The following is a 17,451-nucleotide window of genomic DNA, read 5'->3' on the forward strand; positions in this document are numbered from 1 at the left end:
GAACACGGAAAGGAGATTTAATAGAGGTGTTCAAATTCAAGACGGATTCAACAGAGTAGACAGGGAGAAGTTTCCCACTGCCTAAAGGGTCGACAACCAGTGCACACAGATTTGATTGGTGAAGAACCAATGACAATATGAGCAAAATCTGTTTTTTTAATGCAGCGAGTGGCTTAGGTTGCAGTAGAATGCACTGCCTGAGCATGCAGTGGAGGCAGACTCAGTTGTGGCATTTAAAAGGAAATATTTTCAGGGCTAAGGGGCAAAGAGTGGTACCCCACTGAGTTGCCCTTGCGGGGAGCCGGCACAGTTATGATGGGCCAAATGGCCTCTATGTTGAAGCCAACCTATGATGATCAAATCCACGAGCCTCTCAGATGTCCTCTGACTAGGTCCAAGAATCACTACGTAAATAACACTGGAACAAATCTTCAGAAATAGCTTCATAAAATATCTTTAATAGGGTTTAACATAACTTAGTGATTATGTATACATTGTGGTGATAGCAGAGACTTTTCCAGAATTCCAGAGTTACATTTATTTCTAAAAATTAGAAAACAGTCCAATGCATTTTCCTCTTAGAAAAAGGAAACTTGCCCGCTGTCACTGAAAATCTGAATACAAAAAGTTTGAGAATTCACTGCAAGACAGCCTGTATTTGCAAAGTTCATCTTGTTCTGTTCTTTTTTCAAATTGCTAAATTAAAGTAACCGGGCAATAAATTATGGTCAAAAAAGGCACCCAGATATCTAACAGCTGAACACTAGACCCTAATAACTTTTCCTGACTGACTTCTACTATATAATCGGGTGGTTGCTGTGAATTAGGTGATGGAGGTGGGGAGTGTGTTTTATAAATCAGAGATTGTGCTGATTTCAGAGCCAAAACAATTTAGTCACTGAACAACAAAGTATTCCCTGAAGCAATGTAACTGACAAACTGCACAGGAATTTGCATCAATTTTCCAGTCAGCGAGACACAGTGTCAGTTCCCAAGTATCTCACTCGTATTAGCCAAAAGATAAAACAAATGGAGGGGAGTGTTAAAAATCAAAAGACGTACATTGCCGTAAAGTAGGTCATTCAGACATCATTGGATACAAAATTTATTAAAGATCGCTAAGGAAAAAGCATTTAAAAGACTGGAGAAAATGAACCCAAATGTTTAAAATGTAAATTTACAGTCCATTGAGAACCAGCCGAAATTCAGGAAATTCTTTGTATCCGCGCATGGGGCTATTTTAATAAGCAGGGTAATTTGGCACGGTTCCGAACAGAGGAAATTCAGATGTAGCAAAAACACAGGTCAGTTAGAACCAAACTCCCTCCATCTTCTAAATCATCAGTACTCCATTGCACTGGTACAGGACATCAGAAAATTCTGGGCCAGTACAGCCACGGAAAGCCAGTGTTGTAAAGAGCATATTGTTAAAACAATTAGCTTAGGTTGTGAAGCTAATTTGCTACTTTCCGCACTCAAACCAGTTGGATTGATGACAAGGTGTGAATTTATCCAACATGCTCATCTAGAACGGTTAGCCTATTTATAAAAAGGATGTTATTAAACTAGAGTGCAGAAAAGATTTACTGGGATGCAAACCGGGATTTGATGGTTTGAGCCATAAGGAGAGGCTGGATAGACTGGGATGTTTTTCCCCTTGAGCGTGCAGGCTTAGGGGTGATCTTACAGAGGTCTATAAAATAATGAGGGGCAGAGATCAGCTAGTCAATGTCTTTTCCCAACGGTACAGGGGTTTAAAAACTAGAGGGCACAGGTTTAAGGTGAGAGGGAGAGATACAAAAGGGTCCAGAGGGACAATTTTTTCACAGAGAGGGTGATAAGTGTCTAGAACGAGCTGCCACAGATAGTAGTAGAGGCAGATACAATTTTGCCTTTTAAAAATCATTTAGATAGTTACATGAGTAAGATGGGTATTGAAGGATATAGGCCAAATGCAGGCAATTGAGGCTGGTTTAGTGGTTTAAAAAACAGGGCAACGTGGACAAGTTGGGCCGAAGATCAGACAAGAGGAGGCGCCCCATCGCTGCACCGTGAGCAGCATTTGAATGGAACAACCCTAACGCGAAAGGGCGTGTCTCAATTCAACGCACCACCTCAGCGACTTACAATTCTAACTTTTCAGCACAAGAAAATTAGGTACATGGCATGCATTGACACTGTACATTATGCTGTAAACCTCTATGACTTTATAATAATGGTACTCAATTAAGGCTTGTGGGATGGGGCAATCTTATTCATCCTCCCATTCACCGATAGCTCTTAGCAGTTTCACTAGCTTCTCTGGTTGTTCTCTGGGACATTTCTGAACTAGGATTCAGGAAATGCAAGGTGGAAGTAATTTAATTAAACACACGTATTGATATTAATTCATATGGTTATCTCAATGAGCGTCAAAGGAGCTAACCTTTCAGGTTATGATTCCCAATAAAACTTTTGTTTCTGTCAGTACCCAAATATCTGTCCTCTCGAGCATAACAGTTTTGGAGAAAAGAGTTGAATATTAAAAAGGAAAGAGAAACTCTTTCAATTAATCTAAACACATTCCCCAGTTTAGAATTCAACAGCTGGACTATAAACGCCAGTTCCTACAATAACTGGACTGTAAACAAAATTTTAAAAGCTGCAAAGTTTATGAAAAACTTGAAACCGGTGTTCAATAAATCCATATCAAATGTTTAAAAAAAAAAGCCACAACATTAAAAAAAGTACCCTAGTACTTGTTTCAGTGAATTCTGGAGGAAAGGCACAGAGTGAGAAATGCAATGGTTTTCAGCTTTGGTCACCCATATTCCCCAGTCCTGTATTCTTTGATTAGATGAGAAGTCAGTCTTTCTCAGCCCCACCACTTGCTTCAGGAAGGCATAGCTGTGAATTCCTCCCACAGATACGGTCCCGCAGCTTATTCCAAGAGCAACACCTGCCACTGGAAGCTCGCCACTTTGAAGGGTTTCTCTGGGAAGCGCAGAATCTTTTCAACTGATCAGACAAGAGGAGGTACCCCATCGCTGCACCGTGAGCAGCATTTGAATGGAACAAGCCTAACGCGAAAGGGTGTGTCTCAATTCAACGCACCACTTCAGCGACTTACAATTCTAACTTTTCAGCACGAGAAAATTAGGTATATGGCATGCATTGATACATGTATATTATTGCGTTTTTGGCATATGAAGTCACTGCTACAGCCTTTAAAAGGGCCTCAACAGCCTGTGCTGCTGCCTTTCGAAAGTTAAAGCAGCTGCCACAATAGCCATTAGTGGGATAAAGCAGGTATTTAACCCTGAACATTGAAATAGCTTTTAAAAGAATGATTTTCTATTTTGGAAAAGAAACCTATATTTCCTCTATATTTCTAATGCTTGCTAATACAATGTGATATTCTTATATGCACAGCATTTGCATACTTATAAATGGTAATATTGAGCCAGTACATGATGAATCAAGGAATCTCTGAGCAAGTTCATCCATAACGTGTAAACATGGCGAGATCACTTCAGATGCACTTAAATTTTGAAGTGTCACAGTTCAGAACTCATGGGATGTAGTTTTGCTGTCTCACCCACCCGGAATCAGGGCAGGCGAGGCTCACGGAACAGAATTTCTCGGTTTGCCTTGAGCAAGCTTTTACAAGCCTCGCCTGAGCGAGGTCATGAAATCCCACATATGGTGTCAGCATCTGTGATCAACAATGACATTAACAGAGGGTTGCACCTTGAAATAATCTCTTGCTATTATTAAAAAAAACTGCCTGAAAATGCCCAAGCCAGTTAGCACCTTAAAAATAAAAGAGAACAACCGGTTAAGTTTCTTGACTTCTATCTTGAAGGACAATGGATTCATGGGTGCAAGCATCCCTCTGATAGTTGGTGAGAGATACAAGGGAATGTCCAGTAGGTATTTGCCACAGGAAGATTTCAGCATTAGTTAGGAAATGAATCATGAGAACACCTCAAGACCAAACGCCCATCTGGACTAATGTTCGCCTGGGGGTCATCTTGAGAAATGGGCTCATTGGTAAAGTAACCAGACATTCCCTCCTCTTTTAGCCAATTGCATGGTTATGTCAATCTTACCAGAAGCAGTAAAGAACACCGCGAAAGATCCTTAAATTATCCAAAATACTGCTGTAAGTTCCAAATTCTGGACATCACCAACATAGTACTCAGGAGTGGGCATCTCCAGTTGTACCTTACCCTGGAGGTTACATCACGTCCTCTCGTTAACCATTTCTCACCCACCAATGTCCATCCATCTTCATGAAGCCCTACCGTTCACCAAGCAAACAGATCCCTTGTCACCTGACTGGATGGTTCTTGGGACTAAGCAAAAGAAGTCATTCAAAGAAAATGAAGTTGGTGAAGGTTTTAATTTAAAGATCACCCACAATATTTTTTTTTGGTAGACTGCCACACTGTCTTAGGAGATTAAATTCTTGACTTCTCAATCGGTGGTGGAAGGCAGGGCTTTGTGTGAATGGGTGGCCAATGGCGGATGGGGAGTGGCTGGAGATGGGATGCCATAGTGAAACCTCCCGAGTAATGTAAAACTGAGTTGGCAATTCCCGCTTACCTTAGTGATGTCCAGTGCTTTGGGATTCTGTCACCTGGAATCTTTCAACAGTATTTTGGAGATTAATCTTTATGACTTCCAGAGACTCAGGCCAACCCTGGCAGCAGAAAGTGGGAGAAAGATGAAGGAAATCATGAAGTTGTGGCCAAAGCTACAGGAGTAAGAATTTGAAGAATAGCAGTAATAATATAGCTTGGTTGGGTTGGGTTTCAAAGTTCCCCAACACGTATCCTCTACGGCGTTCAGTTTAAGACGTTACAGGGCACATCAGTCCATTCTTATAAGCAACTGCCCTGTTATTTCCCTTCTTCCTGTAGTGACACTAACAGAGGACCTCCCAGGAGGTGAGGTAGACTGAATGTAGTTGGAGTCAGAGAACCTAACACAGAGTGTATTCCATAAAGCATCAAAACAAATAGGGTGGTGAGGTAGGCAGGAAATAATCTGAACCCAAATAAACACTGTGATCCTATCAGTCAGGGTTACCTCACTCGATAGTAGAGATGAATAGCGATGCAGAGCAGCCCCATTGCTATGTAGAATAAAGGGGTGAGCTGCAAGTTAAACAAAAGGACAGAGAGGGTTACATTAACCAACATGGAGCAGGAAATTATGAATAGTCTGGTGATGTTGTTGTTATACTTCATGACGACAGACATCAGCAACCCGTTCAGAGCCTGGGTGGCGATTATCAGAAGCACCCATATGGAGTATCCCTCAAAGAAGCTGCTAACAGAGGAGCTGGCCATATGCATGGTGGCATTAACCGCAACCCCAAACGTGTACAGGAACAGGTTCTGCAGGTTGAGGGATAGCTGCTGTGATTTCAAAACCCGCTCGGTGTACACAGCAGAGAGACCAGATATCGAGCAGTAAGCCGTGATGGCAACTGCTCCCCATGGTGTGATGTACAGATGGGTGTGCACTGCTGGCTCCACTCCCTCAGGATGGCCGCGCAGAGCACCGGCGTGGCATGCCCCAGCTACCATCAGCAGAAAGAGGGCCAGCCATTTGAGCATGGGCAGCCGCTTGCGCAGGAGGAGGCTGTAGAAAGTGGCAGTGGCAGCAATCTTGAGGTTGCCCAGCACCTGGAAGGTCACGGGGTCCATGTGGTGCTGTATATGGACAGCCAGGTTGTTGTTGATGGCGTAAAGGGAAGCGGGCAAAGTGAATGGGAGGACAGAGCGCACAGTGATGGTGCCCCTGCTGGCAAATGAACTGCGGTCGTGTGTTAGGAGTAACACAGAAGATACGCAGAGTTTTAGTAGCTCAACCAGAACCACGACAGAGGAGGAGCTGAATGGTACCTTCCCATCCACCTTGCACAGACCGATCAAGGGGGCATGCGAGCCGTAAGCAAGGACAGAGAGCAGCAGCACCAGCCCCCAGCCCAACCGGCCCTTCATTTGAGCCTTTGCAGGAGACAAACCAAAAGTACCAGAATCTTCCACAGCATCCATTGCGTTTCTGAAGCAACTCACCAAAGCTAAGTTCAGTTAAGCAAAAGAAGTGTAGACGGATTAAGTGCAGGGTCAGGAAAGAGGCAATGTGGGCGGACAGATGAGCAGAATCAGGTTCACTGAGAGCTTCAAGCTACAGCCAGTCAAGCTTTAGTAAGTCATTTACACCAATAATATCAATGGTCAATTGTGTTCCAAGTTGGTGTTTGATTGTCCTGCAATTTCCCTGTCCCTGATACTTGGGGAAAGAGTCCACCAGCTCCCAGTTCAGCAGCGGGGAGATGTCCCTTATTTTGGTCCTTTCTTCAGCGAGTTCAGGTACTCTTTGACAGCGTTTTCGACATTGGGGATGTTATAGTTTTGGGCTGCGTAGATCCCAGTGACTGTCCCCACAAGCACACCTAGAACCGCTGAGGCTCGCAGCTTTGCCACAATGTACCCTGCCAGGAATCCCTTCAGGAATGGAGAAGCCAAGAGGGAGCCACCCTGGAATAAGAACAAATTCAGTCAGATTTTGTGGCGTGCCAAAGTCTGCTCTTGTACTTGGCCCTGAGTTGAGCTTCTGACTCTACGTCTGCTCCACCACTGAGAACACTGACATCCATCAGTGTAACATCACCCACCTCTTCCCTTGTCTTGGTTTAGCTGCTGCTGACACCCTCATCCATCCTCTTTATCACTTCTGGATCGACTATTCCAATTCTCTCCTTGCTGTAAACTAATTCTCAATGCAAAAAGCCGCTGTCCATGTCCCAGTTCTCACTAAATTCCATTCACACATCACCCATCTTGCTGAACTACATTGACTCCTCCAATGCCTCAATTTAAAAATTTCAATCTCGTTTACAAACACCTCCGAGGTGCTCACCCTCCTCCTGTCCTACAACCTCTGTGCTCCCCTGGCTCCTGACACTTCTGCCACTGGAAACACTTTCTCCTCAGTTACTCTGTCAAAGCCATTCCTGATTTCGAACATCTTTACAGAACGTCTCCTTAAATTTTCTCTGTACAAAGGCGAACCACCCAGCTTCGCCAGTCTCTCCTCATGACCCCAGCTTCGCCAGTCTCTCCTCATGACCCCAGCTTCTCCAGTCTCTCCTCATGACCCCAGCTTCTCCAGTCTCTCCTCATGACCCCAGCTTCTCCAGTCTCTCCTCATAATCGAAGTTACTGTTAGGGTCAATCTGCTCTCCACTTCCTCGATTCTTTTCTATGTGATGATGTGGAGATGCTGACATTGGACTGGGCTCAATAGGACGTCTCACAACACCATTCTGCCCATTGAGCCTGCATCGACCGACAACAATCCCATCCAGGCCCTATTCCCATAACCCCATGTATTTACTCTACTAGTCCCCCTAACACAAAGGGACAAATTAGCATGGCCAATCACTCTAACCAACGTACCTCTGGACAGTGGGAGGGAACCGGAGCACCTGGAGGAAACCCACGCAGGCACGGGGTCACCTGATGCCAGTATTGAACCCAAGTCCCTGGTGTTGTGAGGCAGCAGTGCTAAACACTGTGTCACCATGTCACCTGTGATGTTCACGAGGCCGAAAGCATTTTTACTTCACTTCCTCCATCTTGATCCCTGTTTTAATCCAAGTTTTTGTTTTGCCCCAACACCATTCCCACCCCCCGCACCCCACCAGCCACCTGTCACATCAACTTAAGTTTTGTTTTCACTGAGCACTGATCTTTATTCACCTGTTAACACATTGCTCTCGTACCTTTAGGCCACTGTAGCACCTTTAGTCCTTCACACTGTCAATAACACTTCTCATGTCCCACACATCCTTGAAGTATCTCCAAGCTCCCTACCAATCACTGACCTCCACTCTGCTCCAGCTGCCCCATCCCCTCTTAGACAGTTTATAATCCAACACATTTCTCTCTAACGCTGAAGAGATATATATGGATTTGAAACATTTAACTCTGTTTCTCTCTCCAGAAGCGCTGCTAGGCCTGCTGAGATGTTCCAGCATTTCCTGTCATCGTTTCTGATTTCCAGCATTGGCAGCATATATTTCACTTCACTGCAGTTGGTTTAATACTCACATTGGGCAATCCCATCTGGACCTCCTCCTCCACCCTCCGCTGGATGCTCTCCAGTTGACCCTTCAACTGTGCCAGATCCTTCAGCTTCCCCACTGTGTCCTGAAGCAAGAATATCTCAACATTATCCCAAAGAGACTCAACAAGAATGCAAATGACAACAAGCAACAACCAATTCTAAGTGTCCAGAGAAGGAGGGGTGGGGTTGTGTGTACGCGTGTGGAGGGGGGTACAAAACTTGGACTTCAAGCAGCACTATCTGCTCCTGCTATTTGTGGATGTTACACAGAGCATACAGTAGAAGGCAGGGACTTACAGCAGTAGAAATTGAGTCAACACCAGATGAGTAATCCAGAGGTCCAGGTTAATGCTGTGGAGTCGAGTGTTCAAATCCCACCATGGCAGCTGGTGGAATTTCAATTCAATTAACAAATCTGCTTTATATAAAGCTAGTCTCAGTAAGGGTAACCATGACAACTATCATTGTCTGTAAATACCTATCTGGCTCCTTCTGACTGAGATCAAGAGCAGGATCAAGCCCAAGATCAGGTGTGATGCCTGTTCTTGTCATCTTGGGTCTGATACGTCTGTTTTGTAGAGACCATGAATTGGATTCAATTTGAATTGGTTTTGGAGCAAGGAGATGAATTAGTGGCTTCCCCGTCCACTCACCATATCAGCTTTGTACTCTGAGAATGGAATAATTTTTTAAAAAATTCTTTAGGAAAGGAAATCTGCCCTCCTTACCTCCCTGTAACAAACAATAACCTCCGCTCTGCTCCAGCTGTCCCATCCCCTCTGCATGACTCTTTTTTTTTTTAACTGCCTCTCTGGAATGGTCAAGCAAGACACTTAGTTCAAGGCCAATGAGGGATGAGCAACAAATGATGGCCGGGTTTGTGAAATTAACCAACAGCCTTTTGATGCCAATTGAGTGTTGTCTGTCAGAATGCACAAAATCTGAGGTCTCGCACCAACCGACTCAAGAACAGCTTCTTCCCTGCTGCTGTCAGATTTTTGAATGGACCTACCTCACACTAAGTTGATCTTCTCTACACTCTAGCTCTGACTGTAACACTACATTCTGCACTCTTTCCTTCTCTATGAACAGTATGCTTTGTCTGTAATAGCTTGCAAGAAACAATACTTTTCACTATGCTAACACGTAGCAATAATAAATCAAATCAAAATGTATATAAAAGGATGGGACAGGGTGGACAGAGGCAGATCAATTTGGGTGACTGCTTGTGTGGAGTTTGTATTTATATAGATGATCTGGAGGAGGGAACCGAGTGTAGGGTGTCGAAATTTGCTGATGACACCAAGATTGGGGGAAAAGCAAATTGTGCGGAGGGTGTGGAGAGTCTGCAGAAGGATCTAGATAGGCTGGGCGAATGGGCCAGGAAATGGCAAATGGAATTTAATGTTGGCAAGTGTGAGGTGGTCCACTTTGGTAGGAAGAATGGTAGGAAGGACTATTACTTACGGGGTAAAAAACTGCAGCAGGCGACGGTGCAGAGGGACCTCGGGGTCCTTGTGCATGAGTCGCAAAAACCCAGCTTGCAGGTGCAGCAGGTGGTCAGGAAGGCGAATGGGATGCTGGCCTTCATAGCGAGGGGGATTGAATACAAAAGTAGGGAGGTCTTGCTGCAGCTGTATAGGGCATTGGTGAGGCCGCAGCTGGAGTACTGTGTGCAGTTTTGGGCGCTGCACCTGCGCAAGGATATTTTGGCCTTGGAGGGAGTGCAGAGGAGGTTTACTAGGCTGATACCGGAGTTGAGGGGGTTGAGCTATGAGGAGAGGCTGAATAAACTAGGCTTGTACTCGTTAGAGTTTAGAAGAATGAGGGGAGACCTCGTTGAGACGTATAAGATGATGAATGGGATGGATAGGATAGAGGTGGAGAGACTCTTCCCGCTCAAAAAAGACAGTAGGACCAGGGGGCACAGCCTCAAGATAAAGGGGAGGCGGTTTAGAACGGAGTTGAGGAGGAACTTCTTCACTCAAAGGGTGGTGAATCTCTGGAATTCTCTGCCCGTTGAAGTGGTGGAGGCTGCCTCGCTAAATATTTTTAAGAAGCGGGTTGATGGGTTCTTGATAAGAGAGGGGATTAAGGGTTATGGGGAGAGGGCGGGAAAGTGGAACTGAGCCACGACAGATCAGCCATGATCTTATTGAATGGCGGGGCAGACTCGAAGGGCTAGATGGCCTACTCCTGCTCCTATTTCTTATGTTAGAACATAGAACATAGAACACTACAGCACAAACAGGCCCTTCGGCCCACGAGTTGTGCCGATCACATCAACACCTACCAACCTACAGACCTATCTATAACCCTCAATCTCATTAAACCCCATATACTCATCCAGAAGTCTTTTAAAAGACCCCAGCAAGTTCGCCTCCACCACCACTGACGGCAGCCGATTCCATTCACTCACCACCCTCTGAGTGAAAAACTTACCCCTAACATCACTTCTGAACTTCCCTCCCCGCACCTTAAATCTGTGTCCTCTCGTAGCAACCACTTCAACCTGGGGAAATAGCCTCTGAGAGTCCACCCTATCTATTCCTCTCAACATTTTGTAAACTTCTATCAGGTCGCCTCTCAACCTTCGTCTCTCCAGGGAAAAGAGTCCCAGCTTCCTCAACCTAACTTCATAAGGCATACCTCCCAGTCCAGGCAACATCCTTGTAAATCTCCTCTGTACCCTCTCAATAGCTTCTACATCTTTCCTATAGTGAGGCGACCAGAACTGCGCACAATACTCTAAATGAGGCCTGACAAGGGTCTTATAAAGTTGCAGCATTACCACCCGACTCCTAAACTCAATCCCTCGATTAATGAAGGCCAGTACACCATACGCCTTCTTGACCACCTCCTCCACCTGCGAGGCCGATTTAAGAGTCCTGTGGACCCGGACCCCAAGATCCTTCTGCTCTTCAACACTACTCAGACTTCTGCCCTTGATAGTGTACTCGTTCATCCCGTTGGTTCTGCCAAAATGGACGACTACACATTTATCTGCGTTGAAGTCCATCTGCCACTTCTCCGCCCAGTCCTGCATCCTATCTATGTCCTGCTGCAACTTTTGCCATCCTTCCAGACCATCCACAACACGACCAACCTTCGTGTCATCAGCGAACTTACTTACCCATCCCTCCACTTCCTCATCCAGGTCATTTATGAAAATGACAAACAACAAGGGTCCCAGAACAGATCCTTGAGGCACTCCGCTGGTGACTGACCTCCATTCAGAAAAAGCCCCATCCACAACCACTCTCTGCCTTCTGCAGGCAAGCCAGTTCTGGATCCACAAGGCCAAAGGCCTTTGGATCCCATGGCCTCTCACCTTCTCAAGAAGTCTTGCATGGGGGACCTTATCAAACGCCTTGCTGAAGTCCATGTACACTACGTCCACGGCACTTCCTTCGTCAATGTGTTCAGTCACATTATCGAAGAACTCAACTAGGCTTGTAAGGCACGACCTGCCCTTGACAAATCCATGCTGACTATTCCTGATCATGTCAAACCTCTCCATATGTTCTTATGTATATTCTCCCTGTGTCTGCATGGGTTTCCTCTGGATGCTCCAGTTTCTTCCCACAGTCCAAAGATGTGTCGGTTATGTGAACTGGCCATACTAAATTGACCCTTGGTGTCAGAGGAATTAGAAGGGTAAATATGTGGAGTTACAGGGTTAGGGCAGCATAGTAGAACAATGGTTAGCACTGCTGTCCCGGCTTGGGTCACTTTGTGTCGAGTTTGCACGTTCTCCCCACGTCTGTGTGGGTTTTCTCTGGGTGCTCCAGTTTCCTCTCAACTTGCCAAGGCTGCTTCAATAGCACCTTCAAAACCTGCAATCGTCACCACTTAAGACGGACAAGAACTGCAGATGTGTGGGAACACCCCCACCTGCAAGTTCTCCCTTCTGAATCACGCACAGCGTATCAATTTGAAAACATTTTAACTTTCATCATTCTTCCTTTCATCATTGATCAAAATTCTTGAACTTTCGCCCGATCAGCATAGTGGATTTACCCACAAAGGTTCAAGACGGTCTGCATGGGTTCCTCCCAAAGTGTGAAAGACATACTGGTTAGGTGCACCGGCTATGCTAAATTCTCCCTCAGTGTACCCGAACAGGCAGTGTGACGACTGGGGGATTTTCATAGTAACTTCATTGCAGTGTAATGTAACCCTATTTCTGACAATAAACTTAAAAAGGGCTGGGTGGGATTATTGGCAGTGCAAACTCAATAGGCTGAAAGAATCCCTACAGTGCAGAAGGAGTCCAATGATTTCCAACAATCCAAAATGAGACTAAACAGAATAGACTGTTACAGAAAAACCTCTTTAAACAGAGTTGTGGAATTCAGATTCATTGACTGCAGTTGAGATTGAAGGCAGCTCATTCCCTACCTCATTTCCATCCCTTCTCTGCCCCACCCTTGCCCCCTCCCCCCCTCTGCCCCACCCTTGCCCCCTCCCCCTCTCTGCCCCACCCTTGCCCCCTCCCCCCCTCTGCCCCACCCTTGCCCCCTCCCCCTCTCTGCCCCACCCTTGCCCCCTCCCCCCCCTGCCCCACCCTTGCCCCCTCTGCCCCACCCTTGCCCCCTCCCCCTCTGCCCCACCCTTGCCCCCTCTGCCCCACCCTTGCCCCCTCCCCCCCTCTGCCCCACCCTTGCCCCCTCCCCCCCTCTGCCCCACCCTTGCCCCCTCCCCCCCTCTGCCCCACCCTTGCCCCCTCCCCCCCTCTGCCCCACCCTTGCCCCCTCTGCCCCACCCTTGCCCCCTCCCCCCCTCTGCCCCACCCTTGCCCTCTCCCACCCTTTCCCTCACCCTCTCCCCCTCTGCCGCATCCCACCCACTCACTCACCCACTGCTGTAACCGGGCCCAGCTGGTCCTCACGGACAAACCATTTACTTTCCACCAATTGTAAATGTTTGTCCCCCCACAGCAGGGTGTGGGACTCTGACCCTCCGGCCCCGATCCCTACCCGCCTCCCTCAGCCTCACACTGACCTTGTCGTCCGCCATCTTAGCCGCGCCTGCGCACTCTCCCCTCGCCGCTCTTCGCCCACTGCGCCTGCGCACTCCTCCGTTACCATCCGGCCAGTTGCGCATGCGCCGTATCCAACAGCCGCTCGGACAGCCATGCTGCCGCTGGGGGGCGCAGCTGCAGTTCCCCTGCACTCAGCCCTGAGTGAGGCCATTCAGCCCCTTGGCTGAATGTGATAGCAGTAAAAAGCTTCTTGACACAAAGAGTGGTTGCCGTCTGGAATACACTGGCTGAAAGTGTGGTGGAGACAGGTTTAATCAAGGCATTTAAGAGGGCATTAGATAGTTATTTAAATGGAAACAATGTGCAGGGGTAGAGGGAAAAGGCATATGTCATAATGCTATTTGGAGAGCTACTGAGAGACAATGGGCCAATTTGTCTTCCTTCCGGCAGGTAATATATCTGTGGTTCTATGCTGGTTCTGCAAGGAGCAATACTGTCAGTCCCATTCCCTCTTTGAAATAAAAAGCAAAATACTACAGATGCTGGAAATCTGAAATAAAATAGGAAAATTCTGGAAAATGCAGTATCTGTGGAGGGAGGAACAAAGTTAACGTCTCAAGTCCATATGATGCATCTTCAGCTCTGAGGAAGAGTCATTTGGACTCGAAACATTAACTCTGTTTCTCTTTCCACAGATGCTGACAGACCTGCTGAGTTTTTCCAGCATTTTCTGTTTTTATTTAATTTCCCCTCTCTCTCTGTAGCCCAGTCAATATCCTTTGGAAATTATTCATTATCTCTACTTCCATCCTTGTGGGTAATGAGTTCCAGGTCCTTCCACTCACTGCTTTCTTCCTTGCATCTCTTTCCCAAAACTTTAAATTTGTGCCCCCCAGTCTTTTATCTTCAGCTAATGGAAACAGCTTTTCTTTGTCTACCTTATCGATGCTGTCATTATCTTGTACACTTCGATCAAATCTCTCAATCTCCTTTGATCCAGGGAGAACTACCCCAGCTTCTCCAACCAAACCTTGTGCTAAAACCTTCATACTTAGACCCATTTTGGTAAATCTCTGCACCCTCTCAAGGACCCCCACATCCAGAATTAAATTTAAGATTAAGTTTATGTATTAGTGTCACCAGTCGGCTTACATTAACACTGCAATGAAATAAGTTACTGTGAAAATTCCGGCGCCTGTTCAGGTACACAAAGGGACAATTTAGCATGGCCAATGCATCTAACCAGCACATCTTTCGGAATGTGGGAGGAAACCAGAGCACCCAGAGGAAATCCACGCAGACACGGGGAGAACAGGCAGACTCCACACAGATAGTCACCCAAGGTGGACACAATATTCTGATTGCGGCTTAATCAGAGCTTTACAAAGGTTCAGTATAACTTCTCTGTTGGATGCAATACCTCTATTTATGAAGCTCAGGATCCCATATCTCTCACATCAACCGCCAGATCTCTCTGTCCCAGAATACTTTTAAAACCCGTCCCGTCCCAGAGACATCCTATCTCTCCATGGTCCGCTTCCTTATCTCTGTCACCCCCTCCAGTCACTCAATGATCTTAAATCTCTACACAACTCTGGCCTCTTGCGCACTGTTGCAGGGTTTTCTGGAGGTTAGGTATTGCCAAAACCTCAGCCAATACAAAGACCCATGAAAGCCAGTACCTTTATTAACTAACAGCCAATGAGAGAACGAATATTGAGTTTGTCCAAGGCCCCACTACAAGAGAAAGCTTTGAGTATTCCAATATCACTCAGTCTGAGGCTACAATGCATGGATTGATCAGTTACATAATTCTCAAATCAAATGTTCCCACCTTCCATTATAATGGGAGGAAACCGGAGCACCCAGAAGACACCCACAGAGACAGGGGGAGAACGTGCAAACTGTATACAGACAGTGACCTGTGGCCAGAATTGAACCCAAGTCCCTGGTGCTATAGGGCAGCAGTGCTAACCACTGTGCTACCATGGTGCCACTGTGCCAGTGGTTTGATTTGAAATCCCCAATTATATAAAATTTCTCTGACCTACTATGATTTTCTCTCCAACACACAGCCCTGGTTTTAATTGCTCTGATGTGGAGATGCCGGCATTGGACTGGGGTAAACACAGTAAGAAGTCTTACAACACCAGGTTAAAGTCCAACCGGTTTATTTGGTAGTAAACGCCACTAGCTTTCGGAACACTGTTCCTTCGTCAGGTGAGCAGGGAGTTCTGATCACAATCAGGGCATATAAAGGCACACACAGTTTACAGAATACTGATTAAACTCACATTCATATTTTAAACTCCAAGAATGTAAAGAATGCAAACCTGGGAAGGAGGTCTAAAACACCCAACATAAAGGGCAAGGAGACCTCAGGCTGAGGAGGAAAAAAACCTGAACATACCATACAAAAGTTCGAGAAAGGCACAGAACTTGTGCTTGCAAGCGAGAATTGGAAGCGTGCTTGCCAACAATCAACGAGGCAATTTAGACCATTGAGGGCCCAACTGAAAGCCAATTTCTATCTATTCTTACAGTTGGTGGGTGGACTGATTGGTCAAACGCCCTCTATGTTCTAGCTACAACTTCAATCCAAGGCCGGATGAAATGTCAGGCTGAAATAAAATTTGAAACAGTGTCTGAGGACTGGGGTTTGTGTTTGAATGTGCTGCCTAGATACTCTCTTTACAGTGCTTTTCCATCGGGATTTGTTTTGTACAGGTCTACAGCTCCCTGAGGTACCTCCACAGCTGGTATCCACCTGAGGGAACCCATTAGTGGGACCAGTCCACACTCTCCCTTTTCTCGACACCCATCTTCTTCCCTAGGTGTCCAGATCACCAACAACCTGTTCTGGTCCCCCCATCCGACGCTATAGTTAAGGGAGCTCACCAACGCCTCTACATTCTCAGAAGATTTAGTGGCACAGTGGTTAGCACTGCTACCTCACAGCTCCAGGGACATGGGATCGATTCCCGGCTTGGGCCACTGTCTGCGCGGAGACTGCATGTTCCCTCCGTGTCTGTGTGGGTTTCCTCCGGTGCTCAGGTTTCCTCCCATGGTCCGAAAGACATGCTGGTTAGGTGCATTGGCCATACTAAATTCTCCCTTAGTGTATCCGAACAGGTACCAGAAAGCGGTGACTTGGGGATTTTCACAGTAACTTCATTGCAGTGTTAATGTGAGCTTACTTGTGACACTAAAGACTAAGGAAATTTGGCATTTCCACTAAGACTCCCACCAACTTCTACAGATGAGCCATAGAAAGTACTCTTTCTGGTTGTATCAATATCCTCGATTCCCTGACTAATTAAAAATCTGCCTATCTCAGCCTTGAGTACCCTGCAGAGGCAGTGAAAGGGGGAAGGTCTGTGAGAGGGTGGAAGGTAGGACATCAAAGGGTAAAAGGGATGATGTCACAAGGCAAAAGCGAGTGGACAAATAAAGAAACAACAAGTGGGTGTAGATGAGGTGTAAATGGCAACAGCAAAATCATTACCTGGACCTGCTGCCTGAGCACTGGTTATAATCTAAAAATCTTGAACTTGGTATTGATTCCCCAAGGATGTGAAGTATCTAACTGGCAGTCAAAGCTTTGCGAGCTTATGTTGATCTTCACTGGAGTGCTGTGCTACACATAACGGCTTTCACTGACTGTTTTATGTTGCTTTGAGAAAGGAGAAGGTTCTGGATATATACCGCAGCTCAGTCACCATCTGCATGAAGAAAATAAACAACAGTTGCTATGGTGCCAGGTTACAGTCTAAGGATACAGGGTAAATCATTTAGGACTGAGATGAGGACAAATAATATTGTATATTTTCAAGAAGGAAGTTGGATATGGCTCTTGGGGTGAAGGAGATCAAAGATATTCGGGGAAGGTGGGATCAGGATATTGAGTTGGATGATCAGCCATTATCATAGTGACCGGTGGAACAAGCTTGAAAGGCTGAATAGCCACCTCCTGCTCCTATTTTCTATGTTTCTTTCTGCCTATAATTGGGAGACCTGTTCAGAATGCTGCCCACCAAATTCCTCCACATTTCCCCATTTCTTATGGTCTGTGTTTCCGGTGTTCTTTCAAATTTGTTTACGGAGTATGGGCTTCACTTGCTAGACCAGCATTTATTGCCCATCCCTAGTTGTCCTTCAGAAGGTGGTGGTGAGCTGTCTTCTTGAACTGCTGCCGACCATGTGGTGCAGGTACCCACAGTGCTGTTTGGGAGAGAGTTCCAGACATTGACCCATTGGCAGTAAAGGAACAGCTGATATATTTCCGAGTCAGGGTGATGAGTGACTTGGAGGGGAACTTCCAGGTGGTGGTTTCACAGGTCTCT

The 17,451-nt window shown here is 46.2% G+C and overlaps 2 protein-coding genes across 2 annotated transcripts; both read right to left on the reverse strand.

Moving 5' to 3' along the window:
* Nucleotides 1–439: 439 nt before the first annotated feature.
* LOC145351679 (putative UDP-sugar transporter protein SLC35A4) lies at nucleotides 440–6,052 on the reverse strand. Its single transcript, XM_080201250.1, has one exon. The coding sequence runs from the start codon at nucleotides 6,045–6,047 to the stop codon at nucleotides 5,070–5,072; it is 978 nt and encodes a 325-aa protein (XP_080057376.1). The 5' UTR covers nucleotides 6,048–6,052; the 3' UTR covers nucleotides 440–5,069.
* A 272-nt stretch (nucleotides 6,053–6,324) lies between these two features.
* Nucleotides 6,325–13,178, reverse strand: LOC145351681 (SLC35A4 upstream open reading frame protein-like). Its single transcript, XM_080201251.1, has 3 exons — nucleotides 13,129–13,178; nucleotides 8,109–8,207; nucleotides 6,325–6,533 (listed from the first exon to the last, which is right to left on the reverse strand). The coding sequence occupies exons 1-3, from the start codon at nucleotides 13,141–13,143 to the stop codon at nucleotides 6,336–6,338; spliced, it is 312 nt and encodes a 103-aa protein (XP_080057377.1). The 5' UTR covers nucleotides 13,144–13,178; the 3' UTR covers nucleotides 6,325–6,335.
* Nucleotides 13,179–17,451: the final 4,273 nt, after the last annotated feature.

Source organism: Carcharhinus amblyrhynchos, chromosome 13 (assembly GCF_965287045.1).
Source record: "Carcharhinus amblyrhynchos chromosome 13, sCarAmb.v2.hapA, whole genome shotgun sequence".
NCBI classification, from domain to species: Eukaryota; Metazoa; Chordata; class Chondrichthyes; order Carcharhiniformes; family Carcharhinidae; genus Carcharhinus; species Carcharhinus amblyrhynchos.